Source organism: Puma concolor, chromosome B3 (assembly GCF_028749965.1).
Source record: "Puma concolor isolate L17-30 chromosome B3, mPumCon1.1.hap2, whole genome shotgun sequence".
In the NCBI taxonomy this organism is placed as follows: Eukaryota; Metazoa; Chordata; class Mammalia; order Carnivora; family Felidae; genus Puma; species Puma concolor.
Window position 1 is genome coordinate 40,375,123 of NC_141672.1, and position 27,160 is coordinate 40,402,282.

Here is a 27,160-nt window from a genome sequence, read left to right on the forward strand (position 1 = left end):
CTCTATTGACAGGCAAATAAAGGCCAAACTTCCTGGCCTAGCACTCAAAGACTTCAATGTTCTCACACCGCCCCACCTCCACTGCCACCTTTCCCTGCTCTGCAGTTCTGGTCACACGGATTCCTCATGATTCCTTAGCACAGGACACTTTTCTGCCTTCAGGCCTTCATTCCTATTGTTCCCTCTACCCGGCATGTAATTCTGTATTTTGTTGATAACGAAAAACCTACGGCTTAAATACCATTTCTTCTCTAAAGCCTCTGCTGATCCTCTCGATTAGAATTCATAACTTCCTTTTCTGTACTCTCACTGCATTACATTTTACTTTGAGCAATAAGGGAACCATGTCTTAAACTGTCAATTTATAGATGCATTTGGAGCCCCCAGCAGACTCAATCCTTGAGGGCAAGGATTCTGTTTCATTTATCTTTTGGTCTTCAGAGCCAAATGTGGTACAAAGCAGATGTGCAGGTCACATTGAGTGAGTAACCCCATGGTGAAATCCTCATGGTCAAACAAAGCCCACGGACAATTTAATGACGGTCTACTTTGAGCCTGTGTGTCTGTTTCGATGCATCAGGCAAACAAGGACAGGTGAGTGTAGTATAGTATGTCAGGTAGAGGTGAAGGGCACTTTCCAAACCATAAAGTCCGTTTAAAACAAACACACATTTATAACTCACAGTCTGCATGAAATGTAATTCCTTGAAACCCACAAGTCTGGCAGGGGACAAAGACTCGGCACCTTGAAGGAGGGTTGGCAGGATTTAGGGCTCATTCTGGAGACCCGTTCTAGTTCTGTCCAGCCCTCCAGACCCTGGACTGGCCCGGCCCCACCACCCAGGCCAATAAAGCCTTACAAGAAGCTAAACGCTTCTCAGAACAATGGTCACCTTGAGAAGGTGAGAACCTGGATGGGAATGAAGTGACAAGTGGGATGCTTACAAATCTAGTTAGGAGCATCTCTTGAGAAAATAACAACGTGAGAGTAGGTTCTGACTGAGAGCAATAATGTCTTCAGATTCCACTCTTCATGAGACAGTTACAGATGAGAATCCAGCAGGGGAAGACCATTGATAATACAGCACCTTGCGTGCAGATAAATTCAACCACATTACCAGCATTTTTTCATCTTTACCCTATATAATACTGAGTATCCAAACCCACTGTTTTCTGAGACCAGATTCCTCAGTTTCTGGCAAAGAAATTACCAAGAGCACAAATTTACCAAGCGGGAAACTGAGGAGGGTTAGACAGACTTTGCTTTTCTGACACAGTGGAAAATGTGGGTGTATCACATACCACTGTTCTTTATATACTCTCCTGAAGAAGACTGACTAGCACATAAAAAAGGGAAGAACTTGAAAATCCAGCTGATCATACATTTTCCCAACCATCTGGGCTTCTGTTTCTCTTTTGCTGTCACTAGGATGGCTTTAATATCTTTAACCAAGCCACTCTCTATCACTGTGCCTAGAGAGGGAAAAAAATTCCTCTCTCGCTGTGTAGAGAAGAACGAAATTGCAGCCTCTGTATTGCCTTGGTTCTAAGATCTGCACCTGCTCCCTTCCCTCTAGTGCTTCTGAAACAGCTAAGTTCCTTAAAACTAATGACCAAAAAGCCTTGCCAACTGCCACGACTCTCATTTCTATCAAATCAAAAATTATCGGCATCTTGTGATCTGTAGCTTCTTGGAATCAAGGAAATGCAGCGGTTAGTACACATTCCTCTTGTCAGCTGCTGTGTTAAAGGTTGGAGACCAAAGGGAACAAGGAAATCTAACAGATTCACCTTCAAAGAAAACAGAGTCTAGGTAACTCCATTTGAAGGCACCAATGCCTTATAAGAGGCTTCATGGAAGGCCAGTGACTGCAGGAACTCTCTTATGCTATTAGGACCAAACTATTACATTAAATGTCTGTTCAGGAAGTCACTGTGTGGTCAAGGGGAAGAAGAGGCAGTCAGGTTCCCGCTTCTTAGAGCTCCTTTCTTTCTTGGTCTGAGACCAGGAAGCTACAGAATGGGTGACTGATGGCCTTTCCCATCCTTCATGGGTGTCTCAGATAACGAGTGTCTGTCTAGTTCTCTAGGAGATCCATTCTTGGCACTGAAGAGAAACTTTCTGGGAGAGTGGCAGGAGGCAGATGTTGGATAAAGAACAAAGGAAGATGAGCTTTTCAGAGGCAGCCCACCCAAGAACCTGGGGAGTTTGAACTTGGCTTAGGAGGTTAGCCTCACACACTCAAAGGAGCCTGCATTCCTGGGCTGGCACGGACAGTGCCAGCACTTACCCTCCACATACCCCTGCTGGGGCTGGGACCCTGCCACAGCCCCGCTGATTTGAGGCCTGAGGCCACATTGTGGCGAAGTTCCTCCCACTGACTCACAGGAGACCACAGCAGTGTGTAGAAATTCTGTGATGAAAGATGATATTCCTGACATTTCTCTTAGCTCTCAGATTTTCCAGCAGATTTCTTTGAGCAGTCTTTCTGTCTTCCAGACTTCGGAGGGATGGCTCAATGTTTCCAAAGTGAGGTAGAAAAGCTCACTTGTGGTTGTAAAATTCTAATACTGCCCTCGTTTTCTCTGTGAGACCCACAGCGGGAGCTACTGAAATGGAAGACTGAACCAGGCCTGGTGGGCATTGATTTGGAGCAAAAGAACACCTGGGGGCTTTGGAGGAAGTTCATTAGTGGCCAGGGACAAATGGAGTGTGGACAGTTCCTGCTGGCCCAGCCTTGAGCACCTTGTTTTTCTTTTTTAAACCGAACTTTAGTTGTATAGACATATGAATTTTATTTGGCTAAAACTCTGTGGTTGGAATGTCCCCATTAGACCCTATTCTGAAGCTATTTTGAGTTTGAACCCCAGATAAAATATTTTAGACATTCAACAATGAAAGACGTGGGGAGAGGTATCTGTCTCTCTCACTTCCCTTTTCTTAAGTTCTGTGGAACAAAAGTGAAAATGAAAAACTCACTTATCTCCTTCCGTGTACTTTTCACAACTGGTGGTTACTTTTACGTCTTTATATATTTACATTAGAGTACATGCTTCTGGTAGGCCAAGTCCTGGCCTATCTTGTTCACAATGATATACTGAGGCACAAAGTAGGTCTCAGTGAATATTTGTTGCACGAATAAATGAATGACTGGATGCGTGGATAAACAGATGAATGTAGGCTCATAAAGTTATGACAATAAATGTTTATCACATGTAAATACATTAAAGTATCATGCAAAGGAAATAAAACATGGGATCTGGGAAAGGCAGTTTCCCCCAATGTGTCTTTGAGACTAAGATAGTGACTTATAGAAAAAAAAAAACAAGTATTTAAAAATGGTTAGTAATTGCTTTTCCAATTCATGGACTAGGAGCAAATAGTCTCTGAAAGGAAAGTGTTGGGAGAATCCCCCGCTTACAGAAGGGGGCCCCTCTCAGTTAGTAAAAATATCTTTTCCTTTGGTTCTACCATTTCACAGAAGAAAAAAAAAAGTTGTTACATGTAGACTCCTCTTTGCAGCATGACTGTGCAGTGTATTGTCCAAAATGGGGCTCTGAGGGTGAAAGGTGAAAGGGGGTGCTGGTAAGGAGGTCACAGGACCAAACCAGGACTTCTCTTGGCAAACTGAGACACGTTGGCTGAGTATGTCCTTCACCATGTCGGTTAATCTAAGCCCACTCAAAGCATTTTCTTGAAATCCATCTTCTGATGAAAGTACTTGCTCTTCATTGAATTCTTCTCCTGTTAAGCTCCTTGATGGGTTTTGATCTTGAGAATTAGTTCTCAGAAAGTACAGTATCTTGAACTTCTCTGGTAAACTGTTAGTTCTAGAGTTAACTCCTTCAACACAGTGTGACACAAGCTACCCTTTCTAGAGTGTGTGTGTCTCAAGTGAGACATTGTGAAAATATCTCACGCGTAGTAAGCCCTCAACTCTGCCTCTTTCTTCTGATGAAAACAGAATATAAAAATATACAATACCTGCAGTGAATTGTACAAAGTACGGCCGCCCCTCAGACGGACTTGAGAGGGAAAGTGCTTCTTAACATATTTACTTCCTTTGGTAATGCCACAGCACAAAGATTACACTCAGCCTTCCTGGCCATAAAAGCTTCAGTTTTTCCCATTCTTGCTGCCAAAGCTGAAATGCCAAGAAATGCTGGGAACTGTGATTATACACACTTCATATTTTACATTCTAAAACCCCAAGGAATAAGCTGTGGAGAACAGAGTCCTATTTCTTAAATGGCAGGACAGATACTGAACTCCAGCTCTGTGGAGCATGGCTGAGTATTTGCATGGGGAGAAACAAACAAAGACCTCACAGATTTCTTCCAGTCTGTGTGTACCTTCCTGGCATCTGTGGCAGACCTTGGCTAACTTTTCTCATGTATTTCGTTTTTGTTATTTTTTAACTTTCTGAATGACTCAACCAGATTCTTACGGGAAAAAAAAAAAAAAAATCACCACCCCACATACGAGTCAGTCATAAGGCAACTCAGTTACTGCCTTTGACAGGTTTGAACCTGTCTGTTCACAGATGAGGAAACAAAACTCCACTGTTCCTTCGGCCAAAATTATATCCCCTTCCTTAGCGTGGCAGTAAAGCAGCCAGCAGACAGCATTCAGATTTCACGGGTTCCAAAGCTTCCTCCCCAGCTATAAATTAATTTCACTGCCACGGTGCATTTTTCTCAATTCCGTCCTCAAGTGTAGGAGTTAAAACAAACAAAACCAACCAACCAACCAACCAAAGGTTCTCCTTCCTTCCTCCTTGTCTCCCTTCAAGAACTAACACAAGAGCCACAGGTACCCGGGAAGGGCTCGTGATGACAAGACCTGTACTTCTAAAGGGTGAATTTCCTGACTCACTGTCACCTGCCTTCGTCTACTGTGCAGAGCCCCATTTCTTTGTCAAAGAAGTGTTAGAATCCTCACGAGGTGAACGTGGGAGGGGCAGGCTTCTCACTGCTTGGATTAAATGAAGATTTAATACTCACTTCTTGCTTAATTTGCAAGATTTGGATGCCTCCACACGTTCCTCATGTTCTCAGAGAACAGGAGCTCACACAGGATTTCTCCCCTTCCTCCCCGCCAGGGCCGCACATGCTCCAGGGCCTTGCAGAGAAAGGGGTTGAGAGGCTCCTGGTAAAGGAGCGAGCCCCTTGTGCAAGAAAGCGGGCCCCATCCAGTCGGGCTGGAAGTAATGTGCTGCTACTCCTCAGCCCAGTTATAAACGGCAGCTGCTCTCCGTGTAGGGCTAGAAAGCAATTTCTCTCTGTGCCTATGTAGCTGCAATAAACTTTTATAAGCCTGTTACATGATCTGAACAAACCAGCACAGTTTCTCCAACAAGAGCAGAATTCTTTGCAGGTTTGAACCCTCACCCACACACCCTTCTTGGAGAAGAAAAGGAGGCTCAGCTGCTACCTTTTTATAGTTTAGAGCTGGCCTTTCCAAAGACTTGGGAAAAACCTCTACTCTTTCAGGGCATCCGACAGTGCCATTTGGCTCTCAAGAGGAAACACTGTTTCAAACACAGAACTTGTGCATGCATAAATCATTTCTGGAAGGACATAGAAGAAATGCGCCTGGGTGGCTCTGTCGGTTGAGGGTCCGACCCTTGATCCTGTCCCAGGTCATGATCTCGCAGCGTGGGTTCGAGCCCCACATCTGGCTCTGTGCTGACAGCACTGGAGCCTGCTTCGGATTCTCTCTCTCCCTCCCTCTCTCTCTCTGCCCTTCCCCATTGCTGCTCTCTCTTTCCCTGTCTCTCTCTCAAAATAAATAAACATGGGGAAAAAAAGGCATGGCTAACTGGTTGCCTTGAGAAAAAGAAATTGGGAGGCTGGATTTAGTGTTCACTGTAATCTTTTTAGAATAGCTAAACAGTTCTCTTTTTTATCATATGTACGCATTCTCTCATCTAATTAAATTACACTGACATGCCTCTCCATTTTCTCAGATTACACAATACCACGTTGACACCCATCTTCATACCATTTATCTCTCCCGATGAGTATTCCCCGACACAAGTGTTGACTCACTTCGCTAGAAATAAAACAGAAATGAAGAAATAAGAACTATTGCTATGCCTTGCGCCAGAAATTGAAGACGAATAAGAAAAGCAAAGCTCTGGCTGCAAGCCCTAATACTGCCGTGACAAAGGAGAGGAACAGTGTGGGTCTCTTGGCTTTTCGTCGTGTGCCCTCCTGGACAACATCTCCTCCCTTCCGACCATTCCCTCTCCTGCCCTACTGAGAAGTTTCTCCTCTTCTTTGGTCCACCTCCCACTTTTTTTGCTTATTCCTTTTTAAAAAATTTGCTCTCAAAAATCCCAAAAGTAACACATTCTCACCACAGTGATACAAAAGGAAGATACATGATGAAAAATCATAACTGTCCATCCCCTCCCAAATGGTTTTGTGTCTGTTATTCCACAATGTTCTCCCCACGCAGATCTATGTTCAGATGGCTTTTGCTACTATTTTTTGTACCAAAAAAAACAAGACTTAAATGAGCATACATACCACTTCTTAACTTCTTCCTTTCACTTATTTACCTATTGGGGACAAGCCACCCAGATCAATAAATGTGGATCTAACTCACTCTTTTAATAGCTGCATAATATTCTACAGAATGGGTATGACATAATTTGTTCAATTTGAAATAACTGAAATAATACTGAAATGTATTGGATCTGTCCACCATTTGACTAGGAGTTCCACAGGTACCCCTATCTTGAGGTGTTCCTGTCTTTGCCTCTCTGATCCCCACACCTATATTCATCCTGTGCCCCACCTTTGGCAATTCACCCTCGAACAAGGCACTGATGACCTGAGTGAAAAGTACCCACCTTTTCAGAGTGAATGGCAGACAGAGACCCCTAACTCTGGGGTTCATGACTATCTTGTCTGTTTTCATGTGCACACAGAGGCTGACGCTATACCAGAAAGGTAGGTAAGGCATTAAATTCCTCTAAGATCTACGTGAAAGGAGACCTTGCACACCCTATTCTAAATCACACTAACAATATGCTTACTACCCCTATATTCAGCAGGAAAAAATTCAATTAAAGCCCACAAATGATCTGGAAGAGGTAATATGAACACCTCTTACCACAACTCATATTAGTTTAACCCATTTCTACCTAAGATACTTCTGGTTTTGTAGAAGAAGAAGAATGTAACAAGTCAACTGGATATTGGTTCAAGACTATAGAATAAAAAATTACATGTATGGGGGCGCCTGGGTGGCTCAGTTGGTTAAACGTCTGACTCCTGATTTCAGCTGAAGTCATGATCTCACGGTATGTGAGATCGAGCCCTGCATCAGGCTCTGTGCTGACAGCATGGAGCCTGTTTGGGATGCTCTCTGTCTGCCTCTCTCTTTCTCTCAAAATAAATAAACATTTTTTAAAAACGTTGTTTAAAAATTACATGGATGGCTTATCATTGCTCAGACATCAGTGACTGTGACAAGAGAGCCAGGATAAACAGTATCATACCACTAATATTTCCTTCTTTGACAAGTAAACTACATTGGAAGATCCAGATGGTCTTCAAAAATCTGAAAGCCTTTTTTATGCAAAATTTGTGTTTTTCCACTTTATTCCTTAAAGGTGATCTAGAACCAGGGAACAGAAGATACAATGAGACAGTGCTTGAGCCAATATAAAGGTGAAATTTCCAATCATTCTATGTGCCTAAAAGTGGAGGGAATAAGTTACCCTCTGTTTAGAGGTATAGGAAAAAAAGACCACTCAGCAGGTTGTTAGGCATTCGTGCTTTGAAAGAGAAGGGTGTAGGGTGCTTGGGTGGCTCAGTCAGTTAAGCCCCCAACTCTTGATTTCAGCTCAGGTCATAATCTCATGTTTCATGAGTTCAAGCCCCAAGTCAGGCTCCACACTGACAACACAGAGACTGCTCGGGATTTTCTCTTTCCCTCTCTCTCTGCCCCTTCCCGCTTCGTGCTCACTTGCTCTCTCTCTCCAAATAAATAAATAAATTGAGAGAGAGAGAGAGAGAGAGAGAGAGAGAGAGAGAGAAGGGTATTATGTAACTTTGAACTCTCTTCCAACCCTGACTCCAGAATTTTAACAGTGGGACATGGGATAGGTAAGTTTTGATGCAAGTATCGAACATGGTGTAGAATGGTGATTTTGTATGTGAAAGAGGTCAGAATGGGTATTCTGGAGGCAGGAGGAGCCGTGCCAAGGGAGGAAGGAGAAGTGAAAGGCCACACAAGCTGCCACCTCCCCATTGTGTGCACCATGCACACACCTCCAGAACCAGATCATTCAGTGATGTCATCCTCTAGGGGGTGGGGAATGTTGCCCATCAGTTTTCACTCACTTCTCTTTGCAACTAAACCCAGAAATTCATCTATTTTCTGAGGGTCTGAGTGTTTTTGTTAAGTGCTAACAGGGCACCTGCACCGAGCTATATTTCTGCCCAGGAAGTTTGCTAGTAAGTTTAGAAGTTTACTTAACAAGTTAAGTAAAATTACTTTTAAGTAAAATTTGGCATCTGCAAGACAATGTTAAAAAAATCCCACCTTCAGGCAGATGCTGTAGACTGTCTATCAAAAGGAAAACTCTAACACCATGTTCCACTCAGCTATTTATCTTGCCAGGCTTAAGAACTGGGATCTAGGAGAAGGATTTTTGTCTTAACACATCTGAAAACAACTCCACGACTGACATACATGGCTCAGTGAACCCAAAGAATGGTGATGAAGGCATCTAATCCTTAACTGTTCGCTCACATCAGTCCACTATGTTTTCAATTCCAGCAGGTGCTGCCCTCCTTGGGGCCAAAATCATTTCCAGGTAGATTGTGCACTATTAAGGCAAGCGGCTGCAGAGCATCTTGCTTATTGTAACAGAAAACATTAAAAAAAAAAAACTGAACATGTGCGTGAATGAATGACTGTATGGGCTGATGTTTACGTGCCTTTCCTCTGCAATTCACGTTGAAGCCCTGACCTTCCCATGTGATGGTATTTAGAGATGAGGCCTTTGGGAAGTAGTTGGAGTTAGATGAGGCCATGAGGATGGGACCCTCATGACGGGATATGTGCCCTTGTAAGAAGAGACAACTAGAGAGCTTGTCTCTTCTCTCTCTCTTCTGTCATGTAAGGGAACAGCAAGAAGGTGGCCATCTGCAAACTGGGAGGAGAGCCCTCACCGGAAATAAAATTGGCTGCCACCTCGATTTTGGACTTTGCAGCCTCTAGAATGTAAGAAAGGAGATTCTGTTGTTTAAGTCACCTGGTCTATGGTACTTGTTACAGCAGCCTGACCAGCCTAAGACAATGACTAGGACTTCACTAGAACTAGGATTCATGGATTAGGAGTGATCACAGCCTGATGGTCAAGGTTTGACAGAACTTAACTGGTACAACAGCAGGTTACCTATTTCTGACATTATCATGTTGAAAAACTCATATTAGGGTATATTCAATCTCACATGTGATACCCCTTCGAAAATATCATTTTTAAATATCAAAACAACAATATTTATTCAATACAGAACATTTGAAAACTATTAAAAAGACAATAAAAACACCTACATTATCTTAGATACTCAAACAACCACGGCTGACATACCAATGTTTATCCTCCTCGAACTATTTTCCCTATTGAGAGTAAAACTGACTGAGAGAACAAAGTCTTCCCCTCAGTGGTTTCTTCTGACCACAACCACCACTGTACTCATTGAGACATCTTAAAGAACTCCATCTCTTACACTCAGAAGGATGTTGCTGAGAAGTGACTTTACTTTCAGGATTCTAATGTGGATATTCACATCCTATAATAACCATATGAAATCAGCAGCGGTAGCCTATGGAGGTGGTTAGAAATTAACTGAAAGGGGTGTCAGGAAACCTTCTGGGTTGGTGGAAATGTTCTATATATTACTTTGAGTGTTGATTACATATTTGTGTCCACCTGTCAAAATGCATCAAACTGTATAAGACTTAAGTATGGGGAAAGCAAAGTATGGGGAAAAGCAAACTGGAAAGATGACACCAATACCCAACACCAGAAACATGTGCTTTGATATATTTTTCCACGGAATGTTCAAAAAAGCGAGTATTACTGAGCTGAACGGCTTCATGTGCACCCTTGTTAAACCCTAACAACTACCCTCAGATGTGCATTTCTAGGATCTTCATTTTATCAGTGATGAAGCTGAGGCATAGAGGGATTAAGTAACTTGCTCAAAATTCCACAGCGGGGAAGTTGCAAGGCAAAACTGGAAGCCAAGGCCTTGCAATCCTGGAAAAAAAAAAGTTGTAACAATGTGCATGCCTTTTGACTCAGCAGTATCTTCAAGGAATGTGGTTCCAGGGAAAGAATTGAAGACTGATCCAAGAGATGTGTACAAGAATATAAACACATCATTTATTGGAATGCCTGGGTGGGTCGGTCGGTTCATTGTCTGACTCTTGATTTAGGGTTAGGTTGTGATTTCGTGTTTGTGAGTTCGAGTCCCATGCTGGGCTGTGCTGCACTCATGGCATGGAGCCTGCTTGGAATTCTCTCTCTCTGCTCCTTCCCCACTCGTGCTGACTTGCGTGCTCTCTCTCTCTTAAAATGAATAAATTAATTAAAAAAAACCCATGATTATTAATAATACTGAATCAAGTTAAATGGAGTGTAAATTAAGTAGGCCCATGTGATAAACCACCTACATCACTTCAGTCACATCATATTAGCTTGAAAGAGAATGTAGACAACTTTCACGGTAGGGGAAAATGGTTATGATATATTAATAAAAATAATCAGGTTGAAAATGTTTACATGTATGACTTCAACTTTGTTTCTTTTTTTAAAAAAATACATTTAAAACCTTTAAGAAAATATGTCAAGAGAAAAATGGTTATCTTTCAGTAGTAGGAATATAGGTTATTCATTTTTATCTTTTATATATTTTCAGCAGTTACTATGTGTTACTTTTATAATTAGAAAGGCAAGAATAAATTTTATTTTAAAAATTTAAAACACGGGGAAAATCATTGCTCTCATTGATGAGTATATACCCCCATGAAGATGATGTGTGTGCGCGTGTGTGTGTGTGTGTGTGTGTGTGTGTGTGTGTGTGTGTGTGTTTATGAGAGGAAGAGTTTGGTAGAGTCTAGTTTGAAGATAGCCCCTTAATAACTTCAGGGTATTAGCATTATTCAATAACTTACACCTAACTGTAAAAAAGTGACATCACCAGGCTTTCTCCCTCAGTCATTATGTGCAAAATATATATGGTTGGCTTAAAAAACTTAAAATCAATGTCCAATTTGTAAAAAGACCTTGAAAAAGTTATTACCTTTGCTTTTAGCAGGAAGGCATAAAAATTGAGATCAATAAACACTGAAGTCCTCTGAATACAGCGGACAGATCTAACGTAACTCTGAGAGGGATTAGCACCACCTTAAGCAAAAAGGTATACAACTAGGAGCACCTGGGTGGCTCAATCCGACTTCAGCTCAGGTCATGATCTCGCGGTTTGTGGGTTTGAGCCCCTCGTCGGGCTCTGTGCTGACAGCTCAGAGCCTGGAGCCTGCTTCGGATTCTGTGTCTCCCTCTCTCTCTGCCCCCCACCTCTCAAAAATGAATAAACATTAAAAACAATTTAAAAAGTATACAACTTGAATGTGTCACAAGTGCTGTGGCTCCATGCCATCAAGTGTAGAGCCGTGGTTGAAGAATCATTGCAGAGACCAGCACTGTTTTTCCAACTTGTCTACTGCATGGCTCCTTTTTCAAGAACATATGAAGAAACACAAAGTCTTTTCCTATGCAATAACTTTCATTTGAGAATTACAATTGCAAGGAAGAATTGTGTCCTTATAACCGGTGAAAGAATTATTTATATTATTAACCAAAATGAAAATCCAAATTTAAACATTCTTCAAGAATTAGAATTATCATTTGAAAACTTCTAGTATGGATACTCAGCTGTTCTTTTAAGTAGAGCAATTTCTCAGAAGGCTTTCATTTATGAAAAAGCATGACCTTGAATTCTGAGCAAATCATGGGTTTAGATTAGTGTAATGCTGGTCACAGACAATGGGTTAGACAGGCATGCTCCCTGCCTTCATGAAGTGGCCCGTATGAAGAGACACACGGGCCAGAAAAAGTGTGAGGGGAAGGGTATTGCAGGATGTCACAGGAGCAGACAGGATAGGCACCGAACCTAGCTCATGGGTTAGGGGGCAGGGAGTCTAGAAAAGTCTCCCAGTGGAGGTGACACCTAGCTGAGACTGCACAGGTTAGCAGGAGTTAGCCTGGCAGAGAGAACACAAAGCATCCCATGCACTGTTGGTTGAGGAAACTTGGCATCTTCGTGGATTCAAACCTGAGGTAGGATTGTAGAGTTCCCCCACATACTGTGTGACCCTGAACAAGTTATTTTACTTCCCAGAGCCTCAAGTTTCCTTATGTGGAAAGTAGGGATAGTACCATTTACCTTGGAGAGATGTCCCAAGAAGCTGAAATTAACTAAGTAGGACTCCTTACAGAGACATTTATCCTTAGAGATATATGCTAAGTACATGTGGCCATTATTCTGTATCACAGAAACTCCAGCCCACTATTCTCTTTGCCCCTCCTTCAGCATGCTCCCCTCCCAAAAGCTTTGTCAGCTTGCCATTCCTTCTGCCCAGAATGTTCTTCCCCCAGATATTCACATAGACCTTGCTTCCTCATGTCCTTAGGTCTCTGCTCATCTGCTTAAATGTCCCACCCTCCCTGAACTTGATCTTCCCCTTACACAGCTTTTTGCTCCATAGAATTCATCGCTCCAACATGCCATATATCCACTTTTTGTTTATCTGACTACCTGTGCTAGAATTTAAGTTCCTTGAGGGTACAGGGTTTTGTCTCATTTGTTTCCAGAGCTTAGCACAGTGCCTGACACACAGTAGGTTCTTCACACATATGTGTTAAAGAAATGAATAAATACGCCAAGTTTGAGGGGATGCCTTTCTTTAGTCTTCTTTAACTCTCTTGGGACCTGACATAAACCTTTGCATTAAGCAGGCATTTCATAAGCATTTGCTGAACTGTACAACTGAACCACTTTTTACAAATGTTCATCTGATACCTAAAGACCAACTGACTGTATTTTTATGGCTTAGCAAATAAATCCAAGATTGTGTTTAATTACAGTGAAGCAGTAAGCTGCTTGCTCTATCAATCTGGTGGGGAGAAGAACAAAACTGATGGTTTGATTTCATCAGTGAGTGGAATCAATTAACACATTTATCAACTAGTTCCAAATAACCACAGCTCTTGCTGATACAAAAGGTCAAATGCTGATGAGGTATGCCAGGATCAGTATCCTGATTGAATAAGGACAGAAAGTAAAGTACAGAAACAAAATGTTTCAGGGCTGAAATTTCTTTCAGCCATTAATCTGGGTCCTTTGAGAAACCACACTGACTAAACTGTCAGGATATGCATCGCATATGGTCCAAAAAAGTTCTGGAGGGGCGCCTGGGTGGCGCAGTCGGCTAAGCGTCCGACTTCAGCCAGGTCACGATCTCGCGGTCCGTGAGTTCGAACCCCGCGTCAGGCTCTGGGCTGATGGCTCGGAGCCTGGAGCCTGTTTCCGATTCTGTGTCTCCCTCTCTCTCTGCCCCTCCCCCGTTCATGCTCTGTCTCTCTCTGTCCCAAAAATAAATAAACGTTGAAAAAAAAAAAAAAGTTCTGGAACCTCCCCTCAAATGAAAAACCAAAAATCTGCTTCAGTACTGGAAAAGTTAAGTCCCAAATGAGTTCAATTGCTCCCTCCATACATTACAGAGTTAAAATTTAAACAAAATGCAAAAGTAGAGTGTTCAAATTTTACAATCTGTACCATATGCTCCAGGGTTTCATAAGGAAACTATCTTAAAGATTTACGATTAGTATGTGGTAAGTATAGTAACTATATACAATTTCAAAATATTGTTAAAATGCAAAGAAAATAATTTCGTTTGAAAAGAAAACACAATCAAATTTAGTTTACAATCAAATTTAGTTTACTATAAAGAGATTGGTCTTCAGAAGGTTGATATTTACAAGCTAAAACTCCAATTTCTGTAAAGAATTCCCCATTCCCGAGGAAGCATCTTGAGGATAACTTCAGTTCAAGCACATGCTACAAAGAAAATCCAAATCAGCTGATAACATGTATGCAAAGAATAACCTTTTTTAAAAAAGTTTATTTATTTAGAGACACAGGGGGTAGGGGAAGAGAGAGAGAGACAGACAGACAGACAGAACCCCAAGCAGGCTCCACACTGACAACCCCTGATGCAGGGCTCCAACTCATAAACCCTGAGAACATGACCAGAGATGAATCAAGAGTCAGAGGCTTGACTGAGCCACTGGGTACCCCAAAGAATAACCTCTTATATTGACATGGCATGTTTCAAAGAACTTTCACATTTCACTTTCACCTGATTTGAGCTTCAACAATACCCTGCAGAGAAGCCACATCAATGTACAGATGGGCAAACAATCTCAGAGCATTCTGAAACCTGCCCACACCCCCAGAACCAGCATGAAGCAGGGCTGGGTCCAACACCAAGACCTTCTGAAAACCATGCCCAGGATTCTTTCAGTTGAAAGAATATGTAAGTGATCTTCTACTATTCTTTTATAGCATTGTAATTTAAATGGATTTGCACTTTGGGGGACACTCTAAATGACGCAATATACCAAAAAAAGTTTTTTTTAAGCCCTAGAGCCAAATTTAGGCACATTTCTAATGGGGTCCAGTTTCGTAGGGTTCTGTCCTTGGCTCACAGTTCTACTTAAGACACTCTTGTCCGGTGATCTCATCCAGTCCCCATGCTCTGAACTGATAGCTATGTCCTGATGACTTCTAAATATGTGTTCCAGTCTATCTTTTTCACTGAGCTTCAGACTCATATCCACCTTCCCATTGCACATCTCCACTGGAATGTGTCTCAGGTGCCTGACATACTATGTTTCTACATCTCGTCATCTTCCTCTTCCGTCTAGAAGGCTTCCTGGGCTCATTAGCTGGGCTCCCAGCTAATGGTACCATCGTCTATCCAATCTTCTAACTAAACACCTAGGAATGACTCCACGTTGCTCCCTCATCCCCTGGACCCACCCAGTCACTAAGTCCTGTCCGTTGTACATCTCTTAAACTTATGCCCTTCTCCTCAGCCCAACTAGCATCTTACTCCAGGTCCTCATTATCTTCCTACCTGGAACACTGCAATGGTCACAAATTGAACCTTCCCCTGCTACCTACATGTATGTGTCTGCATGCTCCCTCCCACACATAAATATGAAATATAAATCCACTCATGTCATGCAAGCTGCTGGAAATTCTTCAAAAACTCTTCTTCACCTGCTACAGAAAAACCAAATTCCCTGGCATGGAATTTGTATCTGACACTGTGAGTTTCCTATCAAATAATTATCCTGCCCCTCTTTCCTTAGTAAGAAAACCCTGATTTGTCGCTAGAACATGGCCGCATAATAACTTCCTAGCCTTCACTACAGCTAACTGCAGTCATGGCACCAAGTTCTGGCAATTTCCTCGGTAAGTATTGTGTGGAATTTCAGGCTCCCTAAAGGGAACTAACTCAGCTGGGAGAAGTACCCTTTGCCCATCTGGAATACAGAGATGATTCCTGAAGCTTTAGCAAACATATTAGACCACAGAGTGACCCTGAAGATGGCTGAACAAAAAAGATAGAAATCTGAGTCCCAAATGACTCCATGGAGCTTTCATGAGCTGGACTGCCCACTTCCAGACTTTTTACAGGAGAGAGAAATACATTTCTATCTGGCTTAAGCCACCATCATATTCCATTTCCTATTACAGGCAATGGCCCCAAATCCTAAGTGATAGAGAATTCAAACATCTCAAGAATGTTAAGCCTTTCATAGCTTCATTTCTGCCAAACCCTCTAGCCTTATCTTCCACCATAGCTCAAACTGTAAGTTCCAAAATTCTTGTAGTTTTCCACTCTACACACACACTCACCAGGAGCTTTCATACTTCTCAACTTTTGCTCAAGCTTGCCCCCTACCTAAACACCCTCCTTATTTTTGTTCAGGTTTTAACTTTTCATCACTTCCTACAGAAAGTCTGTCTAAACCTCCATGTTAGGCTAAGTGGCCATTCTCTTTGCTCCCATAATATGCTGGGAATACTCCAATTTTGGAATCCATCTGCCATTATGTATTTATGGGCCATCTCTCCCAACCCACAGATAGAGCCTCAAAGGGCAGACACCACATCTATTCATTTTGTATTTATATCTCCTAATAAAAGTAAGAGCTCAGGAAATATATTCTGAGGTCAACTGCATTTTCCTCACTGAAATGGAGTGAACAGTATCGAATGCCTCCAAATGTGCTGATTAGCTCTCCGTGTCAGTAGTAAGTTAAAGATTGAAACAAAATGGTAATTTCTTTCCCCCTGAGATGGAGAATAAATTACAGGTGAACCATCTTAAGAAAACATCCATTCTGAGAAGCAATCTACTGTTTGGATGTTTCAGACCTGTATTTCCTCATGTATAAAAGAGAACTTGGCACTAGGCAATCTTGGAGGCCTCATCTGGCTCTAATATTTTTATAATTCCATTGTTGAACATAAACACATAGAACCGGACACAAGGAGCCCACTGTGAATGGATCGCTCCTCCAGCAATTGGCAGCATGACCAGACTTACCTAACTTTTAAATAAATTACTTACAAAGAGTGTCTAATAAAATCGTGAAGTCATCAGATGACAGTGAACGCTCTAGGATAATGAAATGCCTATTGTGGGAGAATATGCCTCCTAGACTCCAAACACACTGGCCACCTACAGAGCCCTTGAACTTGCCATGCTTCTTCCTGATGTCTGGAACTTGCATTTGCTATTCCTTCTTTTTAAATGGTATTTCCATCCCTCTTCACTGGTCACCTCAGCTCAAGAGTGACTTCCTTAGAAAACTCTTCTGTCTCTCCCTGACCAGCCTGAATCACTGTATGAAAAGTTCTCACTCATTGCAGTGCATTCCTGTTCTTCGTGGCACTGGTCACAGTTGTGATTTTCTACTAGTATGGCCATCTGATTGATGTCTTTCTCCCTCACTATACCATACTCTCCATAAGGGAATATTTTGTTTTTGCTCATTATTATGCTTGTATCCTTGGCAGAAAGTTGATGCTCAATAAACACCTGCTAAATATCTCCAAGGGCTGTGTGAGGGAGGAGAAAAGTAGACAAGTTTCATTGGGGGGGAATGTCCAGCTATTCTAATAAGCTGGAAATCCTTTGAGCTCTCCATCACATCTTTGAAAGGGGACCGTGAAGTCACTTTCTGGTGACCGTGGAAGGCACTGAATGAGGCCTCCATTTGACAGAGCAATCATGACAAGCTAAGAGAAGAGGCAGGAATGTGACTACATAGTTTGGAGTTTTAGTAACAATTCTAAGAAGGGTTCATAGTCAAAATCTGTATTGAGAGTCCCATGGTTGGCACATCCTGAAGAAACAAGGACTCTCATGAAAATGACAAATGACAATTTGTAGTTTTCCTTGCAACAAACAGATCAAGAAAGACTAGACCTACTTCTCGGAGCAGAAGGAATGATGTTATCCAATGACAAAGGGAACACAGAGCTTCTAAATTTGGTTTTCATCTTTATCTACAGAGAAGTTTTTTCTCACTAGAATGAGTACAATAAATATAAATATGGAAATGAATTCCAATACAGGTGAGGTAACAGTAAGGGCCCAAAATTCCAGACTCAAATGAAAGACATTTGAGGACCTTGAAATTCTGTCAATAAGAAACACTTAGGAGTGAGAAGGTCCCAGGAGATGGGAATCTAACAAATGTTACAAGATTTTCAAGAGGGGGGAAGAGGTAGATATCAGAGAACAATGACTCAAGCAGGTGACCTTCATTACTGACCCAAATACAAATTGATTTGGAAACAGATTAACTGAATTCTTAGACACAGAAGCAATGCTCACAGTGGAGGGCTCCCCAAGCAAAACTATGCTTAGCTAATTTCAAATCACACAGGTATGTGAAGTCAGCAAGGTACCTGACAGTCCCCTATGATATCCTTGAGAAACAAGAGTCAGATGCTATTAGAGACTAATATTCACACAGAACTGTTTTCAAAGACTAGCTTAACAGACCTTATCTCGGAGGGAGATTGTTAATCTTCCCCAATTCTGAATTTTAAAAAAAGTCAAATTAGGTAGAGACTGTTCTCTCGATTTGAGGAGAAATCAAAGTTGATTTTCTTTAAAAGTTAATGTGCTACATGTTAAAAGACATTATTTCAGGTCTGGCAGTCAGCCTCTGTGGGTCAGTTCCACACCTGGACAATGGGACAGGACAGCAAATTTCCATGGTAAGCACTTGGGGCATTAGGAGTAAACACTGATTACCAGGCACACAGCAAGCCAAGAACTGCATAGGGTACAGGGTGGTCTGACTCATGGGTTCACAGTGTGTATTAAAATGCACTGTGTTCAGGTGTTAAGACAGTAAGGAGGAATCAAAAGTTAAATTGTGCCCTTCCATAAAGGTTTCTCACTAAACATATTTTAGATACATCCTATGCTTTGTCAAAAACAGCAACTCCAATGTGTGCTGGCTGGCTTTAAGAGTTTGGGGTTGAAATGTCAAGGGCGCCTGAGTTTCCCTTTAAAATAGGTTATGAAACATGATTGAAAATGGGGCTTGTAATGCTGGAGGGCAGGTAAATGGGATGTGTGCCCTTTTGTCTTCCTAACTTTTCTGTAGGACTTGACTCTGAAAAAAAGTCAATGGCCTTGTAAATTATTCATGAGCTCTATCTGGGCTCCCAATCAGCCAACAAGCCCAGGACAAAGGAATGAATAGTCTTTTTTTCCCTTTAGCAAAGTGGCTCATTGACTGCTTACTTCCCAGCCCTTTCTTCTTGGTCTCTGGGCCGTGGCAGCCCCAGACCTTCTAACCAAAGGCGAAGGCACAACCCCTGTTCTTGCTGTATCTCCAGGGAACTGGACTTCTGTTCCTCCAAGAAATGCAAGTGAACACGTCTGAAAATCAGGGTCAAGCGGAAAAGCACAGAAATGTAACTGGCCTTTCTCCTCTCACACAAGGCACAGTTGGCTAAGAGACAGAAGAAAGTCAAGTCATAGGGAGCCTATGGTACTACCTTCCAAAATCCTATTGGCAATGATTTGCAACACACTGAAAAATAAAAACCTTTCCTAACAATAAACAACAGCCCCTCTATAGGCATCTCTCAGAGATATTTACAGGTTCAGTTCCAGAATGAACTGTCTGAAATGAGTCAATACATTTTTTGGTTTCCCAGTGCATATAAATGTTTACACTGTAATCTATTAAAATTGTGGGATAGCATTATGTCTAAAAAACAATCTTAATTTTAAAATATGTTCTTGATGGAGTGACTGGGTGGCTCAGTCAGTTAAGTGTGTGACTCCTGATTTCGGTTCAGGTCATGATCTCATGGTTTTGTGAGTTCCAGCCCTGCGCTGGGTTCTGCACCGACTGCAGGGAACCTGCTTGGGATTCTCCCTCTCTCTGCCCCTCCCCGTTCCCACTCTCTCTCTTTCAAAATAGATACATAAATTTTAAAAAATAAAATAACATAAAAGTATGATATGTTTAAAAAATACCTTATTGCTAAAAAATGCTAACCATCGTCTGAGCTTTGAGGAAGTTGTAATGTTTTTGCTGGTGGGCAGTCTCACCTCCATGTTGATGGCTGTTGACTCATCAGAGTAGTGGTTGCTGATGGCTTAGGTGGCTGTAAAAATTTCTTAAAATAAGGTAACAACGGAGTTTGCCACGTTGATTAATTTTTTTTTTCATGAACAATTTCTCTGTCGCATGTGATGCTATTTGATAGCATTTCACCCACAACACGGCTTCTTCCAAAATTGGGGTCAAACTTGTCAAACCCTACCACTGCTGTATCAACTAAGTTTATAGTATATTCTAAATGCTTTGCTGTCATTTCAATAATCTTCACAGCATCTTCACCAGGAGTAGATTCCATCTCAAAAAACCACTTTGTTTGCTCAGCCATAATAAACAACTCGTCATCCATCCAAGTTTTATTACCAGATTGCAGCAATTCAGTCCCCTCTTCAGGGTCCACTTCTAATTTTAGTTCTCATGCTATTTCCACCATATCTGCAGTGACTTCCTCTATGAAGTCTCCAAGCCTCGAAGTCATCCATGAGGGTTGGAATCCACTCCTTCCAAACTCCTGTTCATGTTGATATTTTGACCTCTTCCCATGAATCAAGAATGTTCTTAATTGCATCTAGAATGGTGAATCCTTTCCAGAAGGTTTCCAATTTACTTTGCCCAGATCCATTAGAGGAATCACTAGCCATAGCAGCCATGGCCTTATGGAATGTATTTTTTAATAATAAGAATTGAAAGTCAAAATGACCTTGATCCATGGGATACAGAACGGATGCCGTGTTATCAGACATGCAAACAACATTCATCTCCTCGTCCCTCTCCACCAGAGCTCCTGGGTGACCAGGTACATTGCCAGAGCAGTACTATTTTGAAAGGAACCTTTTTCTCTGAGAAGCAGGTCTCAAAAGTGGGTTTAAAATATTCAGTAAACCATGTTGTAAACAGATGTGCTGTCATCCAGGCTCTATTATTCCATTTATAGAACACAGGCACAGTAGATTTAACATAATTCTTAAAGGTCTGAGGATTTTTGGAATAGTCAATGAGCACTGGCTTCAACTTAAAGTCATCAGTTGCACTGGCTCCTAACAAAGCCTGTCCTTTGAGGCTTTGAGGCCAGGCATGCGCTTCTCCTCTTTAGCAATGAAAGTCCTAGATAATATCTTTTTCCCATGTGAGGCTGTTTCATCTACATTGAAAATCTGCGCTCTCGTGTAGCCACCTTCATTAATTATCTTAACTAGAGCTTCTGGATAACTCACTACATCTTCTACATCAGCACTTGGGGCTTCACCTTGTACTTTGATGTCTATGGAGATGGCTTCTTTCCCTTAACCTCATGAACCACCCTCTGCTAGCTTCAAATTCCTCTTCTGCAGCTTCCTCAGCTCTGTCAGCCTTCACAGGATTGAAGAGAGTGAGGCCCTTGCTCTGGATCAGGCTTTGGCTTAAGGGAATGTTGTTGCTGTCTGATCTACCCAGACCACTCACATTTTCTCAGTATCGGCATTAAGGCTGTTTTGGTTACCATTCGTGTGTTCACTGGACTAGCACTTTTCACTTCCTTCAACAACTTTTCCTCTGAATTCACAAGTTGGCTAACTGGTGCAAGAGGCCTAGCTTTCACCCCATCTTGGCTTTCAACGTGCCTTCCTCAGTAAGCGTGATCGTTTCTACCTTGTGATGTAAAGTGAGAGACATGTGACTCTTCTTTTCACTTGAACACCGAGAAGCCACAGTTAATCACTGGACTAACTTTAATATTGTTGTGTCTCAGGGAATAGGGAGGTCCGAGGAGAGAGACAGGGATGGTGGAGGGGTTGGTCAATGGAGCAGTCAGAAACACATACAACATTTGTGCATCAAGTTTGCCATCTCATATGGGTGCAGTTCATGGAGCCCCAAAACAACTAGAATAGTAACATCAAAGGTCACTGATCACCATAAAAAATACAATAATGAAAAAGTGTGAAATGTTCTGAGGATTACCAAAATGTGACACAGAGACACAACGTGAGCAAATATTGTTGAAAAAAAGGCACCGGTAGGCTTGCTCCACACAGGGTTGCCACAAACCACACACACACATATACATATGATAAAACTGTGATATAGATAGATAGTTATCCACTATATCCACAGTTATCTGTGGAGTACAATAAAGCAAAAGCAAAGCACTATAAAACAAGGTATACCTGTATCTGGATAGGTCAGAGGCAGCATCCATGATATCATTTTGGCTCCCATAAAGGCCATCCTAGGACATGTATGATAAATGAGGCTGTCTCATGCACCCAAGTTTCTCCCTGTGCTCTCTGGATGGATCAAATTCATACCCTGTACGACCCAATTGTGCCCTTTACTGTGTGTGAATTCCAAGGACTTGGTTTTCAAAGGCTTATCCTTAAGACTCTGCTCTCAGGCCAGTAACCTGAATGGAATTAAATTATCCTGTGAAATAAATCCACAGGATAAAAATAGCTTTTGAATCTATCCTAATTAAATGTGTTCCCTTCAAAGTCAACCATATCAGTTGGAGCCTGCATATGGGATTCGAGTTGAAGAGTAAATTAAAATAAGTTCTCAAAACTGAACCACAGATGCCAAGAATTTAAATAAAACTTCTCAAGATGTGGGCTGATACAGCTTCACAGAAACGACATCAGGCTATAGTGTCCATCCTCCATAGTTGAAGACAAATGAAACTAAGTAGACTGAGAGGCGGTCACATCCCACACAGGAGAGCAAGTCTGTCGGCCTCATGCCAGTGTGATGTGGTCCGCAAGTAAAGCCTCTAAGGGTTCGAGAAAATGAGTTTTGACAACTGTGCTATTCTCCACTGCTTCCATCTGAATGTTTGTGTCCCTGACCATCCTTCTCCCCACGCCGACCCAAATTCATACGCTGAAATCCTCACCCCCAAAGGTGATGGTATTTGCGGGGCCTTTGAGAGGTGCTTAGGTCATGTGGGCGGAACCCTCATGAATGAGGTTAGTGACTTTATAAAAGAGGCTCCAGGGAGTTCCCTTAACCCCTTCTGCCATGTGAGGACATAGAGAAAAGATAGCTGTCACCAGACACTGAATCTGCTGCCACCTTGATCTTGGACCTCCAGCCTCCAGAACTGTGAGAAATGAATTTCTGTTGTTTAAAGCCACCCGGGGGGCGCCTGGGTGGCGCAGTCGGTTAAGCGTCCGACTTCAGCCAGGTCACGATCTCGCGGTCCGCGAGTTCGAGCCCCGCGTCGGGCTCTGGGCTGATGGCTCAGAGCCTGGAGCCTGTTTCCGATTCTGTGTCTCCCTCTCTCTCTCTGCCCCTCCCCCGTTCGTGCTCTGTCTCTCTCTGTCCCAAAAATAAATAAATGTTGAAAAAAAAAATTTAAAAAAATAAATAAATAAAAGCCACCCGGCCTGCGGTATTTTGTGAAAGGAGCCCAGAAGAATGAAGACACATGCTCTGCCTCCTTTTCATGAATTAAAGTCGCTCTATCACCAGAAGAGGAATAAGAAGTCCCCTCTTTAGTGGTAGAGTGTTCAAGTCTCTCCTGAGGAGGCAGTGTGGCCCAGTGGCTAACGGTATAATTTGAATTGTGGCTTTACTACCAGTTAACAGTGTGGTTGCTAAGCCTTTCTAAGACTCGGTTATTCACCTAAATAACACTAATAAGATTGTTATATAATAATAGTGCTGGAAGGATGAGGGCAGAAATTCAGGTAAAGACTGACTGTCACAAATGCTCCATGTAGCTCTTGTTGCCATCATTGGTATGAGTCTTTGGATTTACCGAAGTCCCTGTCAAGTTGGGAAGTCATAATTCTTAACAATTAAATGTGGGGAAGACTCTCTCTGGGATGACAGAGAGCAGATGGATGGATAAGCCACAGAAAGCAGAACAAGAGCAGAGCTCGTGGCCCAGAGTCTGATGCTACCTACCGTCAGGAAGATCTCTGAACTCCCTCCGCCACCAGCAACCCCCTCCAATCATGCACTGGGCGGAATTCTGAGACAGGAAAACTCCCATGCTGGAGGCTCCGGGAGAACAGAGAGCCTGATCAAGGAAGCTCAAAGCACAGGCCATCTACAGCAACCTGTGGCAGCTGCGCAGCTGAAGAATGAGTGGAGATTCCTGATTCTGTTCAAGCGGAAGACTCCCACTGCTGGTATCCGGCCTGGCTCCGAGCTCTTTGCCCACTTCTCTGCCCCACAGCTGAGGCTGAGACAAGGGCCGCATCTAGTTGAGGCTTTAGGGCTCTGCCCTGAGAATTAACATTTCTGTATCGTGCCTGTTATACTTCCTTTGCTTTCTCTCTTCTTTCTGGCATCGTCGATCCATCCTGATGAATTCTTTCCTAGCCTCACTCCTCTCTTCCTGTTTTGACTCTAAGATATTTAAGGATATTCAGTTTTTAAAGTTCTTTCACACTTGCACAGTGATGTCAATACTGTTCGGAGCCCCCAAAAGGAACAGTGTTAGCAAGGCTAATAAATTGCCAGTTTAAATCAGGAAATTCTTTTACTTTGACATTCATGCTCCTAAGATAAAAATGATTTTTTCTCAAAAGGAAACAATTGCATCTCAAGAGAAAGAAGAGTTTATATGGCAACTAAGCTACAAAGTTGTGTAAAGAGGAGGAAAACACTGACCACAGGGAAAAAATTTAAAAATAAACATCGTCTTACACACTCACTGTTACATTTCCCATCTTACCCAATCTTGCGTCTGGACAAAGTTTCATCTCCTATCCCTTTGCATTTTGAGATCTAACAGCGGCAACCAGATTTTAAGCCCCAAGTATATTATCATCAGAAAACTGTGTGCCATGACGCGGAGTCAACATTCAGGAGGGGCTACACATGATAAATATCATCAAGCAGGACACTGCTCATCAACAGTTCACCTTTTGGTTGCTTGACTGGCGAGCTGTAACCCCAACTGACCGAGATTCTTATCACAGTAATTTAGGGCAACAGTCAGCCACACTCTTCAGTGTAGGTATGGATCCTTAAAATGGAATGGAGTGTTTCCAACGTTAACACAGAAAAAGAGAGCAACAATGTGTTCAGCACCTTGCAAGGGCTGGCTCTATGAATTCAGGAATAATCTCAGTGCAGCAGTTCAAGCCGATTTTATGAACACCACATGGGGGCAATTCTGGTTTGCAGGCAATGTGTAACACTAGGTTATTTATTCTAAGGGACACATACCTTTGTAAATTTAATTCTAAAAAGATTTCAATTGATTAACAGGAAAAACAGAAGGGTGGATGAAGCCAGGAGGGCAAACAGCGGATGAATTAGGAGATAGGTTACCAGCGACCAAAACTCACCTGTAGATGATCCCTTTCTCGTGTAGGAACATGAGTGCTGAAATGATTTCTGCAGCATAGAAACGAGCTCGTGCTTCATCAAAACGACGAGACTTTTGAATGTGAAACATCAAGTCGCCCCCATTCACAAACTCCATCACGAAGAACAGGCGATCCTGGATACAAACACAAGAGAGGATCCAACGTGGTGTAACCATTAGCCTAGAATCTGGTCACCATCATGTTACCTTGGGCGGGGGCGTGGGGAGAAGAGGTCATCAAGTGGAGGTACTCAGTGGAATATCCTGATGGGGTTAGTGCAAAGCATGAGGGTGTTTGTGGGGGCCGTGGGGGGGCACGTAACACCTGGATCTCCTCTAAGTAATTCCATACAGCCTTGATCTCTGCATTAAACAAAAAGTAGGAAAGTCTCAGGAGCCTTTGGTTCTAGTAGCAGCTCTGCACTTAAACGCCACGTAACCTTGAGTTTAATTTGTTTTGGACGTCAGACGTTAGCAAAGTGAGGATGAGGGCAGGATCCCTAGCCCAATCATGGGGTTTCAGAATGTGGAGGAGAGCAACATAAATGGAAAGGCACATGCCGCTCCTCTGGAACATGCAGGGTTAATTGCAGAATGCAAGGGACACCTACCAGGTCCTCACACTTGGGTAGGGAACACTCACAGAAAGAGGAAAACATTTTAGACAAGCCTGTCAAACAGCAGTCTAACGACAGCCTCAGAGTAGCCTCAGTGTTAGAAATTCCATTCGGGCCATGAGGAAATTCCCGAGTTAGGAGTGGAAAGGTGCAGACTGGTGGGATGCTGGCTCTACTTGGAAGGAGCTCTCAGCCTCACAGAGGAAAGGGCCCTCACGGTTCCCCATGCAAGTGCACTAAGTACTGAGCATGTGGTGTGAACACAGTGCCTTGATTAAGACTTTAATAAAAGGAACGTGAAGTCTCAATGAAAAAGCGATGTCTGTAAGACTGACAGTATCAAGTGCTTTGTTTCAGGAACCTCTGAGATCAGTGGATTTTTTTACTCCCTCCACTAACATCTACGAAGTCCCTGGGTTGCCAGGCACTGAATGAGGTGCTGGGGATCCAAGAGAGTAGAACAGGCATAATGTAGATACAACCTCTACCCATATAGAGTCTGGTAGGGAGACAGACACTGATTTAAAAAAATAAACAAGGAGTCATATAAACAAATAAAGTTACAAATTCTGGTAAATCCTGTGAAGGAAAAGGGGAGGAAGAGGAGACATCTGGTCATCTGCCTGGGGGTCAGTGGAGGAGTCTCTGAGCGAGTGACATGTAAGCAAAGGTCTACAGGATAACCCCGCAGGGCCAGCCATCATCGTTTTGGGGGCAGGGGGGCCAGGGGTGGTGGACGTCATTTTGTAGGAAATTGGTTTTTGCCAATTCACAAAGGATGTGTACTGACAACTCATCTTTCCTTGTGGTTTTCAGTGCCCCAGCTTTGTTCACAATGTTACCACGCATCCACAGCTAAGCAGTGGACACAGCTGTGCGAGTTGTAGCTCACACTCCCAAGTCACCACTGGTTTCATTGGGCCTTCCAGATCAGAACACAGAACTCATGACCTCTTAGTCCTGATTTTAAGTAAGACCTTAATTCAGAGAAAAAAATAATCCCCTGGGTCTATGAAACTTCTGTTAATGAGAAGTATGAATTTAAGAGTGAAGATGGGGGGAGGTGGGGCGCCTAGGTGAGCATCCAACTCTTGATTTCGGCTCAGGTCAGGATCTCATGGTTATGGTTTTGAGCCCCGCATCAGGCTCTGTGCTGACAGTGTGGAACCTGCTTGGAATTCTCTCTCCCCTGGTCTGTGTGCCTCCGTAGCTTGCAGGTTCGCTCATGCTCTAAATACATATATACATAAACAAACACACAAACAAATATTAAAAAAAAAAGAGTGCATAAGGAACAAGGTTCACACACACAAAAACAAAACCAAACAATAACAAAACAACTCTTGAGGTTGGCCAGTGTAAGTCAATCGAAAGCTAAATACAGTGAGCCATCTGACTGAGCTAGTGGCCTTCATTTGAGTGTGACTGACAAATGGAGTGGCAGATGTGGTTAGGACAAGCTTTGATGAGCAATGGTGTTCTTT

The 27,160-nt window shown here is 42.6% G+C and overlaps 1 protein-coding gene across 4 annotated transcripts in view; it reads right to left on the minus strand.

The window, feature by feature from the left end:
- PRKCH (protein kinase C eta) overlaps positions 1–27,160 on the minus strand; it is a 234,284-nt gene that overhangs the window by 47,798 nt on the left and 159,326 nt on the right. For all 4 annotated transcript variants that reach the window (XM_025918488.2, XM_086709599.1, XM_086709598.1 and 1 more), the window contains exon 10: positions 25,040–25,194. In XM_025918488.2, coding sequence (XP_025774273.1) covers positions 25,040–25,194 — 155 coding nt within the window. The remainder of the gene's footprint in view (positions 1–25,039; positions 25,195–27,160) is intronic.